Source organism: Lepidochelys olivacea (genome assembly GCF_965140295.1).
Source record: "Lepidochelys olivacea isolate rLepOli2 genome assembly, chromosome: 4".
In the NCBI taxonomy this organism is placed as follows: domain Eukaryota; kingdom Metazoa; phylum Chordata; order Testudines; family Cheloniidae; genus Lepidochelys; species Lepidochelys olivacea.
Window position 1 is genome coordinate 71032386 of NC_140414.1, and position 22406 is coordinate 71054791.

The window sequence follows — 22406 nt, forward strand, 5'->3', positions numbered from 1 at the left end:
AACTGACCACTCTCCAAGTTTAAATCCAAGTTAAACCAGAACATTTGGTGGGGGGGGGGTAGGAAAAAACAAGGGGAAATAGGCTACCTTGCATAATGACTTAGCCACTCCCAGTCTCTATTTAAGCCTAAATTAATAGTATCCAATTTTCAAATGAATTCCAATTCAGCAGTTTCTCGCTGGAGTCTGAATTTGAAGTTTTTTTGTTTTAAGATAGCGACCTTCATGTCTGTGATTGCGTGACCAGAGAGATTGAAGTGTTCTCCGACTGGTTTATGAATGTTATAATTCTTGACATCTGATTTGTGTCCATTTATTCTTTTACGTAGAGACTGTCCAGTTTGACCGATGTAAATGGCAGAGGGGCATTGATGGCACATGATGGCATATATCACATTGGTGGATGTGCAGGTGAACGAGCCTCTGATAGTGTGGCTGATGTTATTAGGCCCTGTGATGGTGTCCCCTGAATAGATATGTGGGCACAGTTGCAACGGGCTTTGTTACAAGGATAAGTTCCTGGGTTAGTGGTTCTGTTGTGTGGTGTGTGGTTGTTGGTGAGTATTTGCTTCAGGTTGCGGGGCTGTCTGTAGGCAAGGACTGGCCTGTCTCCCAAGATTTGTGAGAGTGTTGGGTCATCCTTTAGGAGAGGTTGTAGATCCTTAATAATGCGTTGGAGGGGTTTTAGTTGGGGGCTGAAGGTGACGGCTAGTGGCGTTCTGTTATTTTCTTTGTTAGGCCTGTCCTGTAGTAGGTAACTTCTGGGAACTCTTCTGGCTCTATCAATCTGTTTCTTTACTTCCGCAGGTGGGTATTGTAGTTGTAAGAAAGCTTGACAGAGATCTTGTAGGTGTTTGTCTCTGTCTGAGGGGTTGGAGCAAATGCGGTTGTATCGCAGAGCTTGGCTGTAGACGATGGATCGTGTGGTGTGGTCAGGGTGAAAGCTGGAGGCATTCAGGTAGGAATAGCAGTCAGTAGGTTTCCGGTATAGGGTGGTGTTTATGTGACCATTGTTTATTAGCACTGTAGTGTCCAGGAAGTGGATCTCTTGTGTGGACTGGACCAGGCTGAGGTTGGTGGTGGGATGGAAATTGTTGAAATCATGGTGGAATTCCTCAAGGGCTTCTTTTCCATGGGTCCAGATGATGAAGATGTCATCAATATAGCGCAAGTAGAGTAGGGGCTTTAGGGGTAAGAAAACCTGGATTTGTGATGGAAATGGCCCAACCTGATGATCACTTTAGATAAGCTATTACCAGCAGGACAGTGGAGTGGGAGGAGGTATTGTTTCATATTCTCTGTGTGTATATAAAGTCTGCTGCAGTTTCCACGGTATGCATCCGATGAAGTGAGCTGTAGCTCACAAAAGCTCATGCTCAAATAAATTGGTTAGTCTCTAAGTTGCCACAAGTACTCCTTTTCTTTTTGAGTCTTTTTACAAGACAACGTCAGATGGCTCAGAAATGCCTCTTTTAAAAAACAAAACAAAAAACCTCAGACTTGAGTTGCCACAAGATAAACTCAGATTTGTCCTGGACACCAATTTGGTAAAACATGCACATTCTGTAATCTGCCTCATCATTCAAAGAATTAGTTTACAAGTGACAAATGTGCGTACCTCCAGAAGGTTTTCATTATGATGGAAAACTCTGCTCTTGCATGGTCAGTGGGGACTGAATTCTAACAAAGCAAAGAGGAGCTCCTGAACAGTTAAGTTAACCATATCAACTCACTCAGCCAGTGGGGTTATTTCCTTTGTAGCTGTCTCTTGCTATTCAAGTTCATGACATGTTCTCCTGGTTGGTTTATACACAATAGGATAATAAGCAGGAAATCTGATGTTTGTTGCTTAACGTCCTTAACACGCTTGTGCTGTTATTGAGTATTTTCATAGCTCACTGATGACAGGTTAGATTTAGACAGTTTTTCCATACCACTACTAATTTGATGGATTTCTCTTTTGCAGTTAATTTAAAACCTTCCCTGACACACTGCACATATAGTTCATTTTTATTTAAACAAAACTTCAAAGTGTTTGAAAGTCAGGCACAGTGGAAGGTGAATTTTTTTAAATAATGAACAAATTTAAATAGATTTATTCCAGAAAAGTAAAAGAAAAATATATACGTGATCTCTGTCTGCATCATTGTTTGTTTGTTTGGTTTTTTTTTAAATACAAGATGCATTCAGAGTTGGTACAATTTTAACAATCAAACTCCAGCTCTTTTTAGTGTCAAATTCCTTGGGAGCTAAAAGCTCCACATGCATAACCAAGGTCAGGATTTGTTTTATTGGAATGAATATTGGGAAAATTTGCTGAAGTATTTGAACTATTGGTAATCAAGATTTTTTTTGGTGAAAATAATATCAAGAGAGAGGAAAAGGCAAATAATTACCTCTTTGATTACTAAATAGGAAGAAGTCATTTTCTACTCAGGATCAAATGCATTTAATGATACTCTAGAAAGTATACTATCAAACTATTTGCAAAAAACAATTTTTGATTTTAAACACTCAATTAAAAATTAAGGGCACTATTTGCACTTTTAGAAATTTGAAAATGGCACATCCTTAAAGGAGTTTTTTCTAAGCATGAGGAGGGTTGTCTTTTTGGAAATATATTTTAGGGCATTTCCAATGCAGCACAAACCAATCAAACTCTGGTGAATTAATTTAATTGGTTATATACATAAATCAATTATGTCAGCATAGGAAAAATATAAGTCCTTTTGAAACAGTAGCCATTTTATTTGTAAGAAAATGAAAAGAAAGTGCAAAAGAAATGAGAAGTTAGAGAAATCAGAAGCATCAAAAAATAAAATAAAATTCACTAATCCTAAAAGTTGTGTTTCTTTCTATTTTATGTTGTCACTCCTTATCCCATTTCATTCTTTCAGTATTTCACTCCATTTATGTCTTTCTTTTCTAAGTATTTTTAATTTAAAATTTAATGTGTACAATTCAATTTTTAGTTTTCTTTCTCTTCTTCTTCCCTTTCATTCTGTTGGGTGTATTGCAAAGCCTGCTGAAGCCAAAAGAAAGATTCTCACTGACTTCAATCGGCTTTGGATCAGGCCCTTTGTCTTTTCCCATTCCCATGTCACTGTTGTCTCTTGAGTAGGAGTATGGAGGTTAAATTACCTCTGTATTTAGCACCACTGAAGCTACTGCTGGAATACTATGTCTAGTTCTGGTGTCCACAGTTCAAAAAGGATGTTGAAAAATGGTCAGAGGTTCAGAGAAGAGGCACAGAAATGATTATAGTATTACACTCAAGAAACTCAGTCTACTTAGCTGAGCAAAGAGAAGGTTAAGGGATGACTCCATCACATTTTAAAAGTACCTACATGGAGAACATTTTATGGTGGGCTCTTCAGCATAGGAGACAAAGGTATAACAAGATCCAATGGCTGGAAGTTGAAACTAAACAAATTCAATCTGGAAATAAGAAGCAATTCCTTTAACAGTAAGAGTAATTAACCTTTGGAACAACTTCCAAAGGTTGTGGTGGACTCATCATCAGTGGTCATTTTAAAATCAAGATTGGTTGTTTTTCTAAAAGATATCTTCTACCTCAAAGAGGAATTAGTTCAGGGAAGTTCTATGTCCTGTGTTACACAGTAGATCAGACTAGATGATCATAGTAGGCCCTTCTGTTCTTATATGTCCATTTCCATATTTCTGTTTCCTGTTCTGACTGTAGGGAAATTAATGTACCAAATTGAAATGTTACCTCTGTTCCATTGTACCTTTCCACTGTAAAAATCTGCACAAGGAATATTTTATAGTTATATTAAATTTTGGCCCAGATAAAGTTGGTAGCATCTCTTTAAATAAATTTGTCTGCCTAAATGGTGTAGGATCTTTTTGACTTTCATGAAACAAAATAAATATATTTAATATTAATAAGGTTCCTTACTAAGATGGCACAATATGTGCCTATCTGAAAAAATGTTACAACATATACCTATATTTAATTTAGAAAGTTGACTCAGTCTTTATTCTGGCAAAGCTTTTTACTGGTAGCCATGCTGTGGGATGTAAAAGAACACCACATTTTATTGTTATGCTTAAGCTATACTGCTTAAACTGAATACAATTAGCAACATGTAGAAGTGCCCAACAGGATCCATTAGTTGAAATATTGCCCAGGAAGACAATTAAATCAATCAGTCCAGCACTTCAGGGTAGATCAATGCCAGCTCTTTCCTTTAAATGTTGCTCTACATTGTGGATTAAGGGTTTGTGGGCACCTGTCCAGGTAAGAACCACCACCACTGCATGCCATTAATGACAGAATTCAATAGAAACCGAGTCTTCCCAGGGCATTAATACAGAAATAAAAAATTATGTTCCATTAATACTAGGAGAAGTGCTTCCTTACTTGATTACTACTTTATATAAATAGTGGCCATTGGCTTTAAAGTACTACTACTCCAAAATGTAGCAGACATGGTTTAATGATTTTCTAAGCATGAAGATAAGGACTGTTTGTGCACTTATTCAGGGATAGTGTATACTCATGTTTAAATCGATTTAATTAAAGAAATATGTGCACAGTTATGGTACTTGGAATCATAATTTATTATTCAAATGTGTTAATTTACATTTACTATATGTTTTCATTTACATATGACAGGGTGATAATTCACTTGTTATCTAGGAATTACGTGGAAAATTAGACATTTTGCCTTTTAATGTGACAGCATCTTCAGGAGAACTGCAAAGATGTTTTCTAATACAAAGGACCAGATTCAAAGGTATAGGGAATATTTTTACTTTTATGAATTCCAACAGCTCAGTCTCTATCCTACTAATTTGAATTCAGAAACTGACAAATATTTTTATTGATAAATTTCTGAATTTCATATTTAAAAGAAAGCCAATGCCAAACTTCTAAATATATATTTTAAAAAGGGAGGATATAGCTCAGTGGTTTGAGCATTGGCCTGCTAAACGCAGGGTTGTGAGTTCAATCCTTGAGGGAGTCATTTGGGATCTGGGGCAAAAATTGGGGATTGGTCCTGCTTTGAGCAGGGGGTTGGACTAGATGACCTCCTGAGGTCCCTTCCAACCCTGATATTCTATGATTCTATGATATTATTTGAAATTGTAGCTGAATCTCCCTTAGGGTGAATGATGCTTGTTCATTTATAGTGAAGATATTCCTAATTAAAGCAGTTTTGTACAAGTATCCAAAACCTTTGAAACTCAGAGTACTAAACAAACAGCTCAATTATTTGCAACACTGGTTTGAAGTAAAATCAGGACTAGGTTAATCCGGGGCTGACCTTACATTCCTTGAGCACACAAAGCTCCCAGTGAGAATTAATGCAAGTTTTGGAAGTGTGGAAGGAATATGTGACTTCTGCATCTTCTGTGGACTGAAGCACTAGTAACTGCTATAGGCAAATTTTGGGGGAAAAAGCAATTTAATATACCTGCTAACATACTCAGAGAAAAAATTAGTATAATTAAAATTGACATACATTTACATATATCATTGGTTACAGCACTTGGTGATGGTGTGGGGACAACACCATCACCAAGCCCTTCTCCCTTGAAGTGGGTGGGAGGGAGAAATTGGAGTGTGGGTGGAAACATGAGATTTCTTTTCTCGTTTCTTTCTCATTTAAAATATTTCCCTCCTTCCCTCACCTCTTCACAATTTCTCTTTCCTCTCTGACTAACCCATGTCTCCATAAAATCCAACTGGCCACTTTCTCCCATACCTGGTATATTCATATTACAGGCAGAGTTTATATAGTCTGTAGGACAAATAAGCATAGTTTGTGAAATTTATAGGCTCCAGTGGTTCAACTAGTGGATTGTTACACTTCTTGAGAGAAACAGCTAGAGTTCATGAAATTTACCACCTCTTCCAGCAGAGATTGTAATGAGCTCCCACTAACACCTCTAAGAGGTGTATTTTTGTCATGAAGAAACAACGGGAAACTCACTATACAAGAATTAATGTACATTAATTTGTGAGGGCACAATCAAGAAAGCAATTGGTGACATCTAATGTAGTCTATGTCAGAAAAGGTGCTCTATGGTTATCAAGACACCCAGGGCTCAATTCTGCATTGTCAATGGGACTTTCAAGTGTGTGCGCAGTGCATAGCAATACTAACAAACTGGTATCTGTGACCTTCATTCAAGGAAGCATCCAGACTCCACAAATAAATCAAAAAACCAGAGAACACTCAATCCCAACATTATTCCATGTGTGGAGCCCTTACTGACATCAGTGGAAGTTTTCAATATATGACAAGATCAGAAAGAGATATGCTGGTACAAGGCCAAAGTCTGACATACTTAGTCTATACTCAGCAAAACTCCCACTGAAGTAGGCCCATAGAGAATAACTTTATAACACAGTAATAAATGTTATCATTACTGGGGGTTTTTCAAACAATACAGTGCTTTCTTTACATGAGATGTCATGGCTCATTTGAAAGTTAATTATAAAATATTATGACTCATATGGACTTACCTAATATGGGTGATGATTAAGGTTGTAGTTGGAATGAAAAAGTCATCCACTCTATCAAACTGTTTTCCCACGGGCTGAGTATGGATTGTGTGGTGAGCAATACTCCCACTGGCCTGTGTTATTACCTAGAGTAATAATAACAGCGTTACATGCTTTAAAAATATGCCAACAATTAGTTGGAATTAATGGGGTTTGATTCAAAATAATAAGCAGGTTTAAAGATACCCTCTCTGCCTCAACTCCACCATTGTCAGCACAGGAATGCTATTATATGCAAGTCAAATTTAATAAATGGTAATAGTCCATCATCAGTTGCCTTTTTATTCCACTCCTGTTTGCATTAATCTTTGGCTATGCTGATAAAGAGCAGTTCAAAGGACAATGGAGTAAAACTAACTGGTATGACAGATTTTGGAGAAACATTGTGTCCAGGCTTTAACCCTGTTGTAATGATTGGGCTTACACATTTATCCTAATTGTAAGCTCAATTGTAAAAGTGCATAAAAATTATAAAACGTTACTGTAACCAACAATAACGAATGTTGATGGGAAAAGGTGCAAAGTAAGACACAAAGACTGAATTAATACAAACAAAAAAGTCCGACTAATATAATTCAAGGACTGTATTAAAATTATGACTGGTAAACAAGATAAATTAAGGATCAGAAATTAATGAACTAAAATTGATGTGCTGGAAATTGGGCCTAATTGGTGGACAAAATGATGAAGGCTACTCCACCCATCACTTTCTTTTAGGGTACTTAAAGAGATTTTGGAAAATAACTGGCTACTTCACCATCATGGCTGCTACCCCTACCATGTCCTGGGACCCGGACCATCTTCATCCTAATCCTGGAGAGATAGCCTGATCAGACCAGGCCAGAGAGGGACCCAGATGACACCACCACCTCCACCAGTTCTGGAATGTGAGATTTTGTCTTTCTTACTCACACTCCCTATGTGTTCTTTTCCTTGCTAACCTTATTTCCTGTCTGTGACCAAAAAGAGGCAGCTGAAAGCAATGCCCTACAGCCTGATTCTGGTACAAATTTGCCAGGTCTCAGAGTGGTTAATAAGACAGTATGCTGTAAGGTTCCAGCAGTAAGGTTCCAAGTGAAAGTCAATATCAAAGACAAACTGAATTTTCTATCTTTGCTATTCTTTTCTATTCCCTTTTTGTGTGTTTGCCTTGTTTTATTTCTTTAGGAAACAGGATTAGTCTTTAACAGCAGCAGCCTCTAAAGCTCCAGACCATCTCAACTCATTTCTTCTCTTTTTCTCAAGAGGACAGTTACAACCATCTTTAATACCATCTAAGAGACTGTCAAACAAGATGTTTTCCACCTTTCTCAGACTCTGTCCAGCTAAAGGAAAGGAACAAGGACTGTTGTTAAAATAAAAGCCTCACTTAATACTTTGCATCTCAAATGCTTTAACTGTTTTTCCTTTTTTCTGTGTCATTAATAAAAGGTTAACAAGATGTTGAAAATTGTATTTGCCATGGTACTAAGCAGGCTAAGGTGTTTGTGTACTAAACCTTCTTTAACACTGTTTAATGTTGCACAGGGTTGTGTAACACCTTTTACTTTTTGGGCCATGTCACAGGGTAGGGTTCCCTCACTGTCCTTACTGCCAATAGTCTTCATGAACATAGAACTCATGGCAAGTTCAACACCTAGTGCTTTATTTACAGTGTGAATATAAGAACAAGTACCCCACTGCTTGAGGTTCTTATATTCTCCCAAGGCAGGGTGTGAGAGAGGAACAAGATCACACCTCTCTGAGATCCTAGGCTTCTTTCTTTCTTCCAGCCTTCCCCTCTTCCTGTCTCTCTCTTAGCTGTCCTCAGCTGATGAGCTGAGGAACCTTGTTAACTGGTTAATCATTCAGTCCGTAACTAATTATTTCCCTAATTTGCCCCATGTGGGGATGCTTAGCAAATGCCCAGCCTGGTGAGTCAGCCTAAGGCTACACTCACTCTGTCACAGGCCCATATATTCCATCTAAATTAGTACAACCACCCTCATGCTTACTTTTTATTCTAGTACAGTTTTCTTAGGCCAAGGTACCAAGATTTTTTTTTTTTAAATGAGTGCCTGAAATCAGGCTGCTGAATCCACAATGGGGCATCTAAATTAAAGGGCCAGATTTTCAAAGGGCTTGTCTACACTGGCAAGTTTTGTAGCCAAAAACACCCAGTTTGGGTGACAAAAAACTTCCACCCCTATGAGAGACTTGTCTTTTTCCCTCCCTTTATTGTCAACAAAGAGCCAGTCTAGACACTGCTGACTGTTTTGTCAACAGAACTAGCTTCCGCCAGTATCCCACAATGCCTGCCCTAATTGTGTACCCAGTAGTTCACACTGAAAACCACCCCACTTGCTTAGGTGCCTACACATGAATTTAGAAGCCTCAGTTTAGGCACTCATTTAAAAAAAAAATAAAAAAAACCTTGGCCTTTATCTTTATACAGCAAAAAAGAGGATGTATGGGGGAAGATTCTGTAAAGCAGTAAGAAAGGAAAAGGTAAAATAAAATAGCCAGATACCCTGAAATTATAGTAAAAAAAATGTCAGGTAGAGCAGGAGATTACCATATTGTCATGATGTTGTTTTAAACAGAAGTAGAAAATGATATGAAAAAAATAAAAAAATTAAGTACAACTGTTGAAATGTATTTTTTAAATTGCTCTCCAGTGACTGAACTTAGATTTGCATATGCTCACAAACATTGTAAAAATGAAGCTATTTATTCTTTTATTTTGAAAAAAAGTTCACATTATGGGTTTTTGTTAGCTTGCCCACGTCTCTATAAAGCCCGCATAATTTTACTGAAACACAGTTTAATAATGCTACATCTAGGCAGCAAATCAACATGCTTAAAATCTGCTGAAAGCTCCAACCAGACATTCAGTCACAGACAGTAGCAACACATACAATCTACATTCAAAAGATATGCAGCTATAAAACATGCTATTCTTGTAACCTGTGTCGCACTGCCATTATCAATTCAGTGGAATCACCCCTTTAGAAATGAATACGATGAAAACAACCAACTTTAGTAAACAAATTCACCGGTTATCTGAATTATTTTCAGGTAGTTCACTTTATCACCATTGTTGAGATTATTAATATTATGTTTAAAGGAAGACAAACAAAAATGTTGTTATTAAGCAGATTGTCAGGTTTCCATATAATTTAATAATTTTGAACTAGATGCTTTTAAATCACTTTTTATTTGACGAATGAAAAGGTATTCCCAGTGAAAAATTAATCTGGGTATACAATGAAAACTATCTTCCCCAACACCATTTTGTTTAAGTGTCTTAGTTTCTATATTAAAAAAAAACCCACACATGAACCAAATATTTTATCTCTATTTTTCTTCTCTTAACTAGTGTCTTCCATTCTTTTTGCTCAATTTTGAGAGATGCTGAGTTCTTCTTGGGAGGTGACGAGCCTTCTAGACTTCCAGTGATGTTAGTGACTGCTCAAGATCCTCAGCACCTGCCATGATCAAACTATATATTTGCTATTTTGTCGTGCACACAAGTATCCTCCCAGGATATGCGGATCCCATCAAGGCCCTGATTGGGGAAAGCATCCTTATTCAAGACATTAAATGTTTGCTTAAATGCTATCCTGAATAGGGATGGACATATACAAGGGCTTGCATGCTTAGCTGAACGAGGTCCCAAACTTATGACATAAAAATTTTGAACCCAGGTCTCTAGATGGTAAAATGCCAGGATATGAATCTGCCACTGACCTGTTGTTAGTGTTGCTAGTGCCCCACTGCTTAAGGTTCTTATATTCTCCCAAGGCACGATGTGAGAGAGGAACGAGATCGTACCTGTCTGAGATCCTAGGCTTCTGGTACTGCTATTTCTGGAGCTCATATGTATTCTGCATCAGCAGAGAGTGTAGTTTGTTGATTCAGACCTCGATGTTTTTCAAAGAAAGACCAAAGGCTCGGTTCGGTGGTGAAGGCTTGGCAAGGTTTATTGTCAGCAAAGCACTGTGCTAGTGCCCTGTCCAATGGGTCACAGGGACACTAAGACATGTATGTCCATGACAAGGTACTGGCTCAATCAACAGCATTATCCCCTAGGCCAATACGAAGACAGCCCTCCTTCCACTCTCTTTTTATACATTGATACAAACAAGTTACATATTAAATTCCATATGTTGTTACCACCTTTGTACTTTGTAGTTCAAACAAAACATCCTCATCCATTATCCTGTCATCCCATCCTTATCTTTACAGGAGGTCTGTGGTTTCCTGTACCACCATCTTAGGAATTTGTTTACATACTGTTGAACACTCTGTGTGTTCCTATGCCATTCTCTCAGGTCAGGGACATGCTTACTAGTTAGCTGATACCGAGTGTCACTATTCTGACAAGGCCTGCTTTGATTCATAACCTTTCTTTAGTTCATATTTTAAGCTGAGGGCTCCAGCAAGGCCTGCACTACCCACTGACATTTGTTAAGCTTGAGTATTAGCATCACTACAAAGATTCACAAAGTATACTGACCTGCAATGTCGGTGAATTCTTCTCCATGTTTCCCCAGCTGAGCACCCATACCTGATCATGTGATTTGTCATAGTGTAGTTTCACTGGAACAGGGTCTGTGCTTACTGCCTATAGTATAAAAAAAAGTAGAAATAATCACCCTTTTTGATTTCGGAAGAGAAAAATAAAATAGAATAATACAAGAAATGATGACTGAATGAGATCTTCGAGATGCCATAAGACCACATATAAAATTCAGGCTGCCAATTGTTGAAGCAGGTCTCTGATTAATTTGAAGCTACTGTACTTCTGCTTAAATAGTAATCTTCATTATTTGCATAACACGACAGATATATGTTCACTCAGCATCTGACTGTATACTATACTGGAGCTACAAAGAAGCTCAAGACAAAAGTGGTAAGTCAGCCAAAAGTTTATTTAACCTCCTTACCACATTGTATATTACATTTAATGAATATGGGTAAGACTTTTTACTGGACATTGACTGAAAAGGGAAGGGCATTTTGATAATGTATTTCGCTAAATGTTTTGCATTTCTCTTGAGTTGTAGATCAAAGTTTGAAAATTCTCCCTAAAAATTTCAGAGCTTAAAATAGCAAGCACATTTGTACAACACATTTCTTTCCCAGCTGGATTACTTAAATGACAAGGCCACCATCAATAAGGAAACAGTTTGTATAGTATTGTGTATAGATTAGTACTTTTATTAGTCAGTCAACATTTGTTAATGGTTGGTATTTAATTTACTAAACTTGAAAGAAATGACTGCTATGAAAATGTTCTTATTCTACCTAATTGGGTTCTTCTGCTACAGATCAATACTACTTTTGTTTTTAAATTCATTGCAGTTCATATTTTGATATTTTTGTATTTTTACAAAATACGTTCAGTACAACATCTCACCAACCCTTAACAGTATTTACAATAGAGGCAGAATTGTTAAAAGTAGGTAACACCTGCCTTCTCTTATTCAGAGTGAAAATCTTATTGCACTATATAAAATGTTCTCAATTGGATGGGACACTACTGGTTCTGGGGTATTTGCGGGAAACTATGTGGGTGGGTGAAAGATGTTCTGGTTTGGATTCTAGCTACATTTTTGGCAGCTCTGACTTTTCAATTTGATTAAAACTACTATGTGACATCATATGCAATAAGACCCCAGAAGAGGCCTGGAGCCCATCTTCAAAAAGAGAAGATAAGAGAGCTAGCTTCAAAAGCAAACAAACAATCTATATTTTATACTTTTGAGATCATATAGGATACATCTACACAGCAATCAAAGATGTGATTGCAATTCAGGAAGGCATACCTGCATTAGCTTTAATCTAGATAGTGTGGTTGAAAGTAGCAGTGAAGATACAGCATCTTGAACCTTGGACCAGGCTACAGTTTCAGGTGCAACTGTACAGTTTGTGTTAAGGCCTGTATTGCCATTCCTTCACTGCTATTTTTAGCCATAGTAGCTAGATTAAAGCTAGTGTGGATATGCCTACCCAAGCTACATTCACATTTTTGACTGCAGTGTAGACACACCCGTAGTGTGAGATCTTCATTATGATATTACAACAGAAACCTCACTAATTGGAAAAAAATATGTCAGGATGCAATGTCATTTCAAGGCTGTGGAACATATAGAAAAGTGTATTGGGCTGACTCAAAGAAAATGTATTCATGGGAATAGAGGAAAAAGTAGACTTTTTCCTCCCAGTAATTGTAATAATTCACTAATGGCTGGATTCAGAGACTTAGATCCTGCCACTTCAGGTGCCTGAATACCAGAATCAGGCCACAGTGGAATTCACAAAACCTCTGCTCAGCTGCCCCCAAGTCCTACAGGGGTACAGCATCACCATGGCTGAGTTTCTTTGTGAATCTAGCCCCAGATCAATCAATCTGGAGTAATTCTGTTGGTATCAACAGTTATACCAGTGTGAGATCAGAATTTTGGATCCAGTAACATTCCCTGCTCTTCGAAGCTTTGTGATCAAGTCCTAGTAGGTCACAGAGTTCAACAGGTTAATTCAGTATAACTAATTTGAGTTCCGTGCCTCTTCAGCCCAACCAATTATTTTAGATATTTGCATGCTCTTCTTTCCTTTCTTGGAAATGGCTTGTTAACAAAATCACACAGCTGAGAACATATCTGAAGACTTTATAAGTGGAGGACAACAAAGCATTTGATTAAGTGACACATTGTATTATAAGTGAAGTAAAACAACTGTAGGGCTAATTTTTCTATTTTGGTCATTACAGTAGAAAAAATAACATGTGGCACTCTGTTTTTTGGTCTTGCCATTATGGAACTCTAAAGCACAGCTTGTTTATCAGTTTGTCAAGGAGAGTACCAGCTGGCTAATTAAGTGAACCTAATTTAAACTAATGATGTCGAGCCTCAAGATAATGCTCTAATGGCTGGATGAGACTGCAGATGATACTTAACTGTACTCCTGAGGGCTCAGAACAAGCCTCTTCTGCATCTAAGCAGAACCTGGTTTTCCTTTTGAAGACACAAAATGAAGCCAGTTGTTTACTAGCTCTTTTTAAGCAGCAAAATAACTCCTGTAAAAAGTCATTCATACTTTATAAAACTTTTATAGTACTGTTGAGTTAAGCTACTTACTGTCTAAAACAATAGCTAGACTGCTGTACTATTTAATTTGCCTCAAATTTCCATTTAGCTACTTCAAAGGAAACGTATGAATGACAAATATTTATGATTACACGTGAATGATTCCATTTCTTCCTTCTTGGTAGTGCCCCAAATTCCCAATCCCAATCCCCATTGTGCCAGACACAGCACAAACACAGAAGACAATCACTGCCCTAAAGATTTGCTTAAGGTCCATATCCTGCAGATACTTAATTTTATGCATGTGAATATCCAACTAAAGTCAAAGAGTTCATTTGTGCTTAAAGTTAAGCATGTGCTTGTTTGCAACAACCATTTGTAACTCAGAACATTCAATATAGGATCGGTCATCTCATCTTCACTATTTTATATATTTCCCTAAAAACCATCATCTTAGAACCAAATTGTCACAGGTGTACCTCTACATTTTTTCCTTTACTGTCGATTTTTATCAAAGAAATTAATAAAACTAGCTAGAACAAGTTCCGTCCAAACAAAATCACCACAGAAATGAAAAAGGACAATAAACGAATGAAGCAAAATAAGAGATAAAATTTAGATAGGAAAAACTAGAACTCTGCAGCATAAAAGTTTGCACAAAACATGAAAAATTGATTTTAGTGACTTAGAGTTTCTTCACTTTAGAAACTTGATAGATTTTTTTTCATTATTGAATCCATGCCTCTGTTTTTCCCACTTTTGATCCTGATGAGAACACTTTTTTTTGCATGTCTGAAAACTCAATTTTGCAAAGCAGATATAAGAATGGACATACTGTGGTAGACCAAGGGTTCATCTAGCCCAGTACCCTGTCTTCCGACAGTGGCCAATGCCAGGTGCCCCAGAGGGAATTAACAGAATAGGTAATCATCAAGTGATCCATCCCCTCTCACCCATTCCCAGCTTCTGGCAAACAGAGACTAGGGACACTATCTCTGTCCATCCTGGCTAGTAGCCATTGATGGACCTATCCTCCAAGAACTTATCTAGTTCTTTTTTTAACCCTGTTATAGTTTTGGCCTTCACAACATCCTCTGGCAAGGAGTTCCAGAGGTTGTGCGAAAAAAATACTTCCTTTTGTTTGTTTTAAACCTGCTACCTATTAATTTCATTTGGTGACCCCCTAGTTCTTGTGTGATGAGAAGGATTAAATAACACTTCTTTATTTACTTACTTTCTCCACACTAGTTTTATACAGTTTTATCTTGAGGAATTAGAGTTTAAGTGATAATCAACTTGAAATAATTATGCTCAGTATTTAAGTAACATATTACTAAAAGAGAGGACAGCTAGAAATGGAACAAGAGACTCCAAACTCCCTTCCCCCCCAAAAAAAAAACAGATAAGTGTTTAAATTAATGATGGAGGAGTGCATCAAGCAGGTCCTGTCTTCCTCTTGCCGGACAATGGGACACAGCAAGCCCAGGGAAGAGGAGGTACTACCTGCATTCCTCCTGCTTGTATCACCCCACTTTTACCTGCAGAGTCTGTTTCCTTCCCAGCAGGTCCAATCAAGTCTTTAACCCACTGAGCCAGGTGGACTGCATTTTAGGAGGTATGGCCTTATTTATATACAGAGGAGACAGGTTTTCTAGATTTTACCTTAGTTACTTACAAAGGAGGCAATCTATTAAGGAGCAGCTGAACAAACAGCTTACTATTGTATTTTCGAAGAAACTTTGACTTTTTGCAATTTCCTGTGCTAGGAAATTATACTCATATGAACAACAGAAATAAATACTTTTCAAACAACTGACCTGAGTAAGAAGTTAAACTCCCTTTTCACTCAATTTTAAGGTATATATTTACAGACCTAACTTAAAGGGAAATAAAAAATTACTAGTGCTTAGAGGAAAAAAGGGTGTGGAGGTGAAAGCAGATGTCTTATTAAAAGATAAGGAGAAAAGGACTGTTTCTGCGGTAATACCAGCAATGCTGAGCAAAGTATTTCCTGTACTATGTGTAGAAACTTTTATGGACTTTTTTCTTCTTCTCTACTCAAACACTCGGAGACTTTTCAGGTTGTCGTCAAGCTATATATTTTAAGTATGTGCATGGTTAACAGCAACCAGTCATCTGAGGCAAGTCCCATGGTATTTTTGCAGTGATTGGCTAAGCGTATCCCATGTTCAGGAAAATCAGTTGAGCTCAAAAGAAGCTCTATTCAATCACTTCAATAGAGAGACAGGCTGCCTTTCAGTTCATTTCTCTAGTCCAACAGTTATTCTCAGTCCTATTATCCTACTTCCTATAACAATTTGAGGACTATCTTATATTTATATTTGTCTGAATTAAGTATTTTCAAGTTTATTGGGGGAAAATGCATTTCTTTCACTAAGTCTCCTTGTACCATTAAGACTGAGGCTTATATTCCTGGACAAAAGCCACCTCTGTAGTTCCCTAAGTTGGTGTCCAGCAGTATTATCATTTGATATTTTGCTTTATATAAATATCTCTCAGTTTTACAATAGCAATTTTCCTTGACATTCAAATTTTTCTTTTGCAAAAACTTAGATTTTCTGGGGAAGTCATCCTTGCACTGGCAGTAGGGTCAGTCTGGACTGGTGGGAGGTGGCTTGTGCCTCCCATATTAAGGGGATGTCTTAGTCCCTGGTGCAGAACAGGATAGCTCTGTTCCCCATCCACAATCCTTTCCCTCCCCCAGCACTAGGGACTCTTGCAGGGGAACACAGAGTGGGCTCCAGAAAAAGGCCTTTGTTGTTGTTTTTAATTTAGGGTAGTTTAACGATGTATTCCACTGCATTTTATGATGACAAAAAAGATAATTTTAAAAACAAGTAATTGGAATGATACCTCAAGTAAAAAACTTCGAGTGTATTTGCATAGTTTTTGTTAGAATCCTGAAGTGTTATTAAAATCAACTTTATATATTGTTAAAAAGCATGTGTTATGCATCAGCATTACATCATGTTACACAGAATCTTGTAGACATTATGAACACTTGTGCGATTGCAATTTGAATGAGAACATGCACTGTGGTATAAGAAACCCTCACTGAAATAATTGCCTTTTATTCTGAGGATGACAGTTGAATTGTTAACAAGTTATTAGGCTTATTCATGAACTGAATTCATAGATGCTTGCAATAGAGTTAAATTTATTTTAGCAAGTGCAGAGTTTTACTTTTAAAATAAGTTTAAAGATGATTCTACATGTTCTGAAATGGACAGTAATTAGAAAACTCCTTTGCTGGCAAAAGACTGTTGACAGTTCCAAACTGAATGCCTGTAATTGGTTGACCTGTGTTGCAGCTGGAAACAAAGTAAAGCTAATTTTCTTGGTCGGATGACAACAGTCAGAAAGACTGTATAGTATAATATATTCCACTGTAATAATCTTTGGCTTAAAAATGAAAAACTGAGTATAATGCCTTTGTAGAGGTATTAGACAAACTGAACTAAGAGGAAAAAGAATTCTACTGCAATTGTGCCTTTGTAAATTTTATCTGTCTTGTTATGAACTGTAAACACATGAGAGTTTACAACAAGTAACCTCTTCGTATTTTGGAGACACATTTTTAGACATTGTAAAGCTTATTCTATTATTCTCCAAGCATATTTTTGTATTTGAGCATCCCATGTAGCTGGTGATAGAGGGCCTGATCCTGCTGCCATTAACGTCAAGTTTGCACGGAGTTCAAATGGGGCAATATCAGGTCCACAGTGCTCAGTCTTGTAGTCCTTACTCACATGAATCCTCATCTTGATTGACTTAAATGGAAGGACTCACATGAGTAAGGACTACTGGGTTATTGGCATCAGTATGACTGTACATGTGAGTAATGTCACCAGAACCGAGTGTATCGTAAGATTTTACATTGCCTTGTTAACAAATCAAAACTGTACACCATGGAGCAATTGGGAGGGATTCTCACCTCTGCTTGAACCTTTCTGTGGAAGCATAAAAGAGCCTGAAGACCTCTTGATCCAAATGAAGAAAACAGGTTGCCATAACTTAAGAAGCCCCTCAATTTGTCAAAGTCATGTTGGGGGCCTCCCTACTGCCATAGCAGCCGAGAATTGAGAGGACAGAAAGGTGGCTTAAAGTCACCTTGAGCTTCACTCTCCCTCAGCTGTGGAATTTTGTGCTCTTGCAATGCCGACAGACCCTGGTCGTCAGTGGGCGGGATCGAACGGGGACCTCTGGAGCTTAAAGCATGAGCCAAAAGCCAACTGGCTGTTAGCTAAGGCTGTAGAGCAGACTCATTAATTGCTCTAAGTGGTCTCCGTGCCACTAGATGGGACAGAACACCACACCCAGGAGGTGTGTAGGTTACATACTTCCCCTAGCTGAGGAAGCGTGACCCGAGCTTCAGAGGGCTTCCCAGCTGAAATCCTGGATGAGCCCCCACCTATAACACACAGACCCTGACAGACATTGGCCATCAGAGGGCAGGATCGACCCACGGACCTCAGGTGCTTAGTGCATAAGCTTCTACCATATGAGCTAAAAGCCAACTGCCTGTTAGCTGAGGCTGTAGAGCAAACTCATGAATTGCTCTCTATGTGGTCTTGGTGCCACTAGATGGGAAAGAACACTACACCCAGGAGGTGTGTGGGTTACACTGTGTTTAAGAGGCACAGCACAGAACCTAACAAGTAGCATCTTGAATGTCTGTATATAGGGACTGTAACAACATCTAAAATGGATACTATTTTTTTAACTGACAAATTTAAAAAAATCATTTTCTGATGGAGCACCCTTTAAATAGTATATTAAAATATTTTTTAATGTTGTACTGATTCTTTATGTTTCTAAAGGTCTTTTCAGTTACTTTCTCTCTTGCTAACTCTCTATATGCAGGGGAAAAGTGAAAGTGACTAAATACAAACTACTGTCAAATACGCAAAGTAAACAAATTGGTTTGGGGCAGGAAGTGTTCATTAATTACTTTCAGTGTAAGTAATGTTTGGTGTGAATTGTAAAAACAATATGTTGAATTGCTTTCAGACATAAAAGGTAATTGTCAGGTTGACTGTGTCCCTGAAAAGCATATAGAGAAGCAGAGCTGGAGATGTTGCATCCATACTTGTCATTAATTGTAAAGTTAGAAATAAGTACCTGCACAACTTTTTGGGATTGTACATCAACAATAAGCACTCTGTCCAAAGTAGGCTGAGTTACGTAAATGAACTTGTCTTTGATATTAACAGCAGATGCCCACACACACCTCTGAACAGTATCTCTTTGAGCTTTGGGACAAACTTCATCCTATAATGCAAGAGAAACAAATGAGAGAGAAATGAAAATCAAAACAATAAACTCAAGCAATGCAAAAGACTGGTCACAATTACTGTTTGTAACATGTTTCCTCCTGAATCAAATACAAGGGATATTGCATTTCATCTAAGGAATTAAAAAAAAAAAAGGTTAGAGTATAGACTATTCCAGGAGTTTATCATCTTAGTGTTAAAACCAATGTGGACAACCACCTTTAAGTCAGATTTTTTTTCAAAGTCTCTTAGGTGAAATCCTGAATCCATTGAAGTTAATAGCAAAAATGTCCATTGAATTTGAAGCCTTAGGAAGAATTTGAAAAATATTCTGTTTAGAGATGTACATCAAGGTTTTTTTTTCCTGTTTATTTCTCCAACTTTTACTACTTGAATAAATGAAGACTTGGCACACCACTTCTGAAAGGTTGCCAACCCCTGCGATAGTACATAAAAAACATGCCCTTTAAAGGAACATGAATGCAGAATAAAATTCCCTTGGCACTGGCTGTAAAATTGTGCTAGTTCAAGGAACAAGATATATTTAAAAAAAGCAGCATGAATTTAGATGAGGGAAATTCTTGCATATTTATTAAAATATTGTTTAACATAGCTCTTTGTTGTATAAAGAGTATGCATGTAAGGCTGCTAGTATGAGCAAGCAAATATGTAACATGATCAATAATTGTCAGATTTCAAGTGATGGGAGTTTCTATCACCTTCTCTGAAAGACTATCCCACAGACCTCCTGGCCATCACTCCTTCAGAAAGATCCATGCTGATGGCCTCTGACACCTCTTTATGCTCAGGGTTTATCAACAGGGAAATTATTTCTGATGCTCAGCCTAAATGTTCATTTTCTCAGTTTTATGTAATTAATCAAATGTATAACCTTTTGGATCACTCTAAAAATTCTCTTCCCTCCTGCTGGGAGGATTTGAGGACTGGCACTGGACCTAAGGTAAATTGAGTTTGAGACCCCTAGCATAGATCAAGCTATTTGAGAATTTTAAAATGTATCTCTATGTGAAAATGAAGTAAAAATCATGAGACCCATGAAACAAATTTCAAGTGCTAATATTTTTTTTTAATTTGCAATTATGTGAAAGTAAGCTGGAGATATGGAATATTCAGAATTTTTTTCTCTCCTATTCTACGTCACACACACAAAATGTAAAGCAAATGCTGTCTCAAATAATAAATTAAAGAGGTGGTCAAATTAAAGTTTATAAATTAAACTCCCAATGCAAATGCAACCATGGAGTCACTATAGTGGCTTTATGATTTTTTTTAAAAATTCCACAATATGCTAGCTGACCCTTGCTCTCCCCCAAAACATCCTCTACAAAAATATATAGAAAAATTCAAATCAGTGGTATAAAAACACTACAATCTCCAAACTCTTTTATCTAAAATATGATTTTGTTTCCCCACATGAATCCGTTTCCCATTTGTTTCCCCAGTTATTCATTCCCCCATTTATCTGGCATTCGAGAGGTCCCAGAAATATCGGGGATTAATGGAGCTGAGATTTTGCCTTTTAAAGAAGTAAAAATTATGTGAGGAGGCTGAATTTGGAGTTCTCTTTAAAACTATACTCTCTGCTATTAAGAGTCAATATTAATTTCCCTTGGGGTTGGGTAACAGGATAAAATATTTTTTCCTTAAAGTATAGGTATAAATGCATTTGTTTTTTTTTTTAATTAAAAAGTGAGCAATTTACCTTTTTTTCTAATTTAGCCTTTGTACAAGACAAGCAAACATCTGTTAAAAGGCAATGGAAAAAGTTAATTTATTTCATTCTTTTCACCGCATTTCCCTACTCAGAAAATGACTCTCCTAAATCAAATCAAGGGATGGTAGAAAATAATTCCTTGGATGTACTGTAAAGAATGTTTGAAGATGTTGGGGCAACAATACATTCTAAAGAGAAAACATCTGTTTGTGGACAAATTTTACTTTAATCCAAAGCCACTGAAGTCAATACAATGATTCCATTGTCCAGCTATACCAAAAAGAGGACAGAAGACACTTCATATGGTTTTAATCAGGCTACAACTTTATTATTATGTCTGGCATGACCCAGCAGCTCAAAGTATACAGTGCAGATAACTCCATGTTCATTCAATATCTACCTGGGGGGCTTTCACCAGCCCCCCCCCCCGCCCCCTTTCCATCCAGGTACCCCAGCCAACCCATAGTTTGGACCTTACCAAGCTCTCCCCCCAAACAAATGACAGTTAAGGTGGGTTATAAGAAAAGAGGGTGACTCCCTGCTGTAGCAATCATAGGAGCCCAGAACTCCCCACCCCCATTCCACACCTAAACACCTCCTTTTAAAGTCCTTTACCAAGCCATTTATCTGGTCACTGTATCCCTTCCCTGTGGAGTACCTGCACTGGACTTCTACATCATGAGTTGCAACATCTTAGCCTAAATCACCATAACAAAGCCCCCTGAACCCACGGTGGGGAAGGCAAAAAACAAAACAAAACAAAACAAAAACCCACTCCACCTTGGCCAATCTGATGGTGAGGGAAAAATTCCTTCCCTAGGAGGGGGCAAACTAGTGTGAGGCCCACAGCAGGTCCTGAGTCCTGACCAATCCTAGTATTTTGCCACCTCCAAGGATGGGGAGGATAGGTGCTGCTCCGTCTGGTCCAGGAAAAAGGGGCTTGTTCTGCCGGGTTGGCCCCTTTCTAACTCCGCAGCCCTTCCAGTCCCTGGGGATGAGTCAGCATCACCACATTGACCCACTCTGCCTTTGGCAGCAGCTTCTGAGCCCCTCTTCCCCCCTCCAACCCATAAAGTACTATTCCCTCTCCTCCGGCAAGCTGGACAACACCCTCCCCACCTACTTAAAGGTGCAGTGTGGCCAATTGTATGTCATGGGCTTTCAATCAAGTTGTTTAAACACAGATTTGATAATCTGATGAACTCTTATTACATAATTGTAATTAATAATCTCAAAAAACCCTCTTTCTGCTGGTTAGGGCTTACGTTTTCAATGCAAATAATTTTCCACAAAAAAGTGTTGGACAAAATTCCAGTCTGAAATTCAGGGTGAGCACCCCACACATATCTCACAAAGAGTACAACTGTCTTTGGGCACATTGAACCAGTCGTGGCTTTTTCAAAGTATACAGTGAAGTATTGCTTCCCTTTCATAATCTAGTCCTTCGTTTGCTAGTGTAATTCAGCTGAGATAGACCAGCAACCTGAAAAAGCTAGAGGACTGTGTATACTGTCCCCAGAAAAACTGGTTGGTATCAGTGTTAGCTATTGTATGGTATCAGGTTGTACAAGATACTGTATATGTTATTATGTGCGCTCATTTTAGAAGGACAGGATCCTGGTTTAAAACGTTAAACCTGTAATTTAACAACAACAATTACAACACAATTTCAGGATAAAAAATAGTGTTAAAGAATCTGGCCCCATTAGAACTTTATGTGCTTAAATGCTGTCATGAACTGGTATAATTGTGTAGAGGACAGACAAGGGTTG

The 22406-nt window shown here is 37.8% G+C and overlaps 1 protein-coding gene across 3 annotated transcripts in view; it reads right to left on the minus strand.

The window, feature by feature from the left end:
• The window catches only part of FSTL5 (follistatin like 5), a 588878-nt gene that overhangs the window by 35746 nt on the left and 530726 nt on the right, over nt 1-22406 (minus strand). For all 3 annotated transcript variants that reach the window (XM_084625380.1, XM_084625381.1, XM_084625382.1), the window contains 3 exons: nt 18748-18897; nt 11034-11141; nt 6497-6621 (listed from right to left, as the gene is read on the minus strand). In XM_084625380.1, the coding sequence (XP_084481506.1) occupies nt 6497-6621; nt 11034-11141; nt 18748-18897 (383 nt within the window). The remainder of the gene's footprint in view (nt 1-6496; nt 6622-11033; nt 11142-18747; nt 18898-22406) is intronic.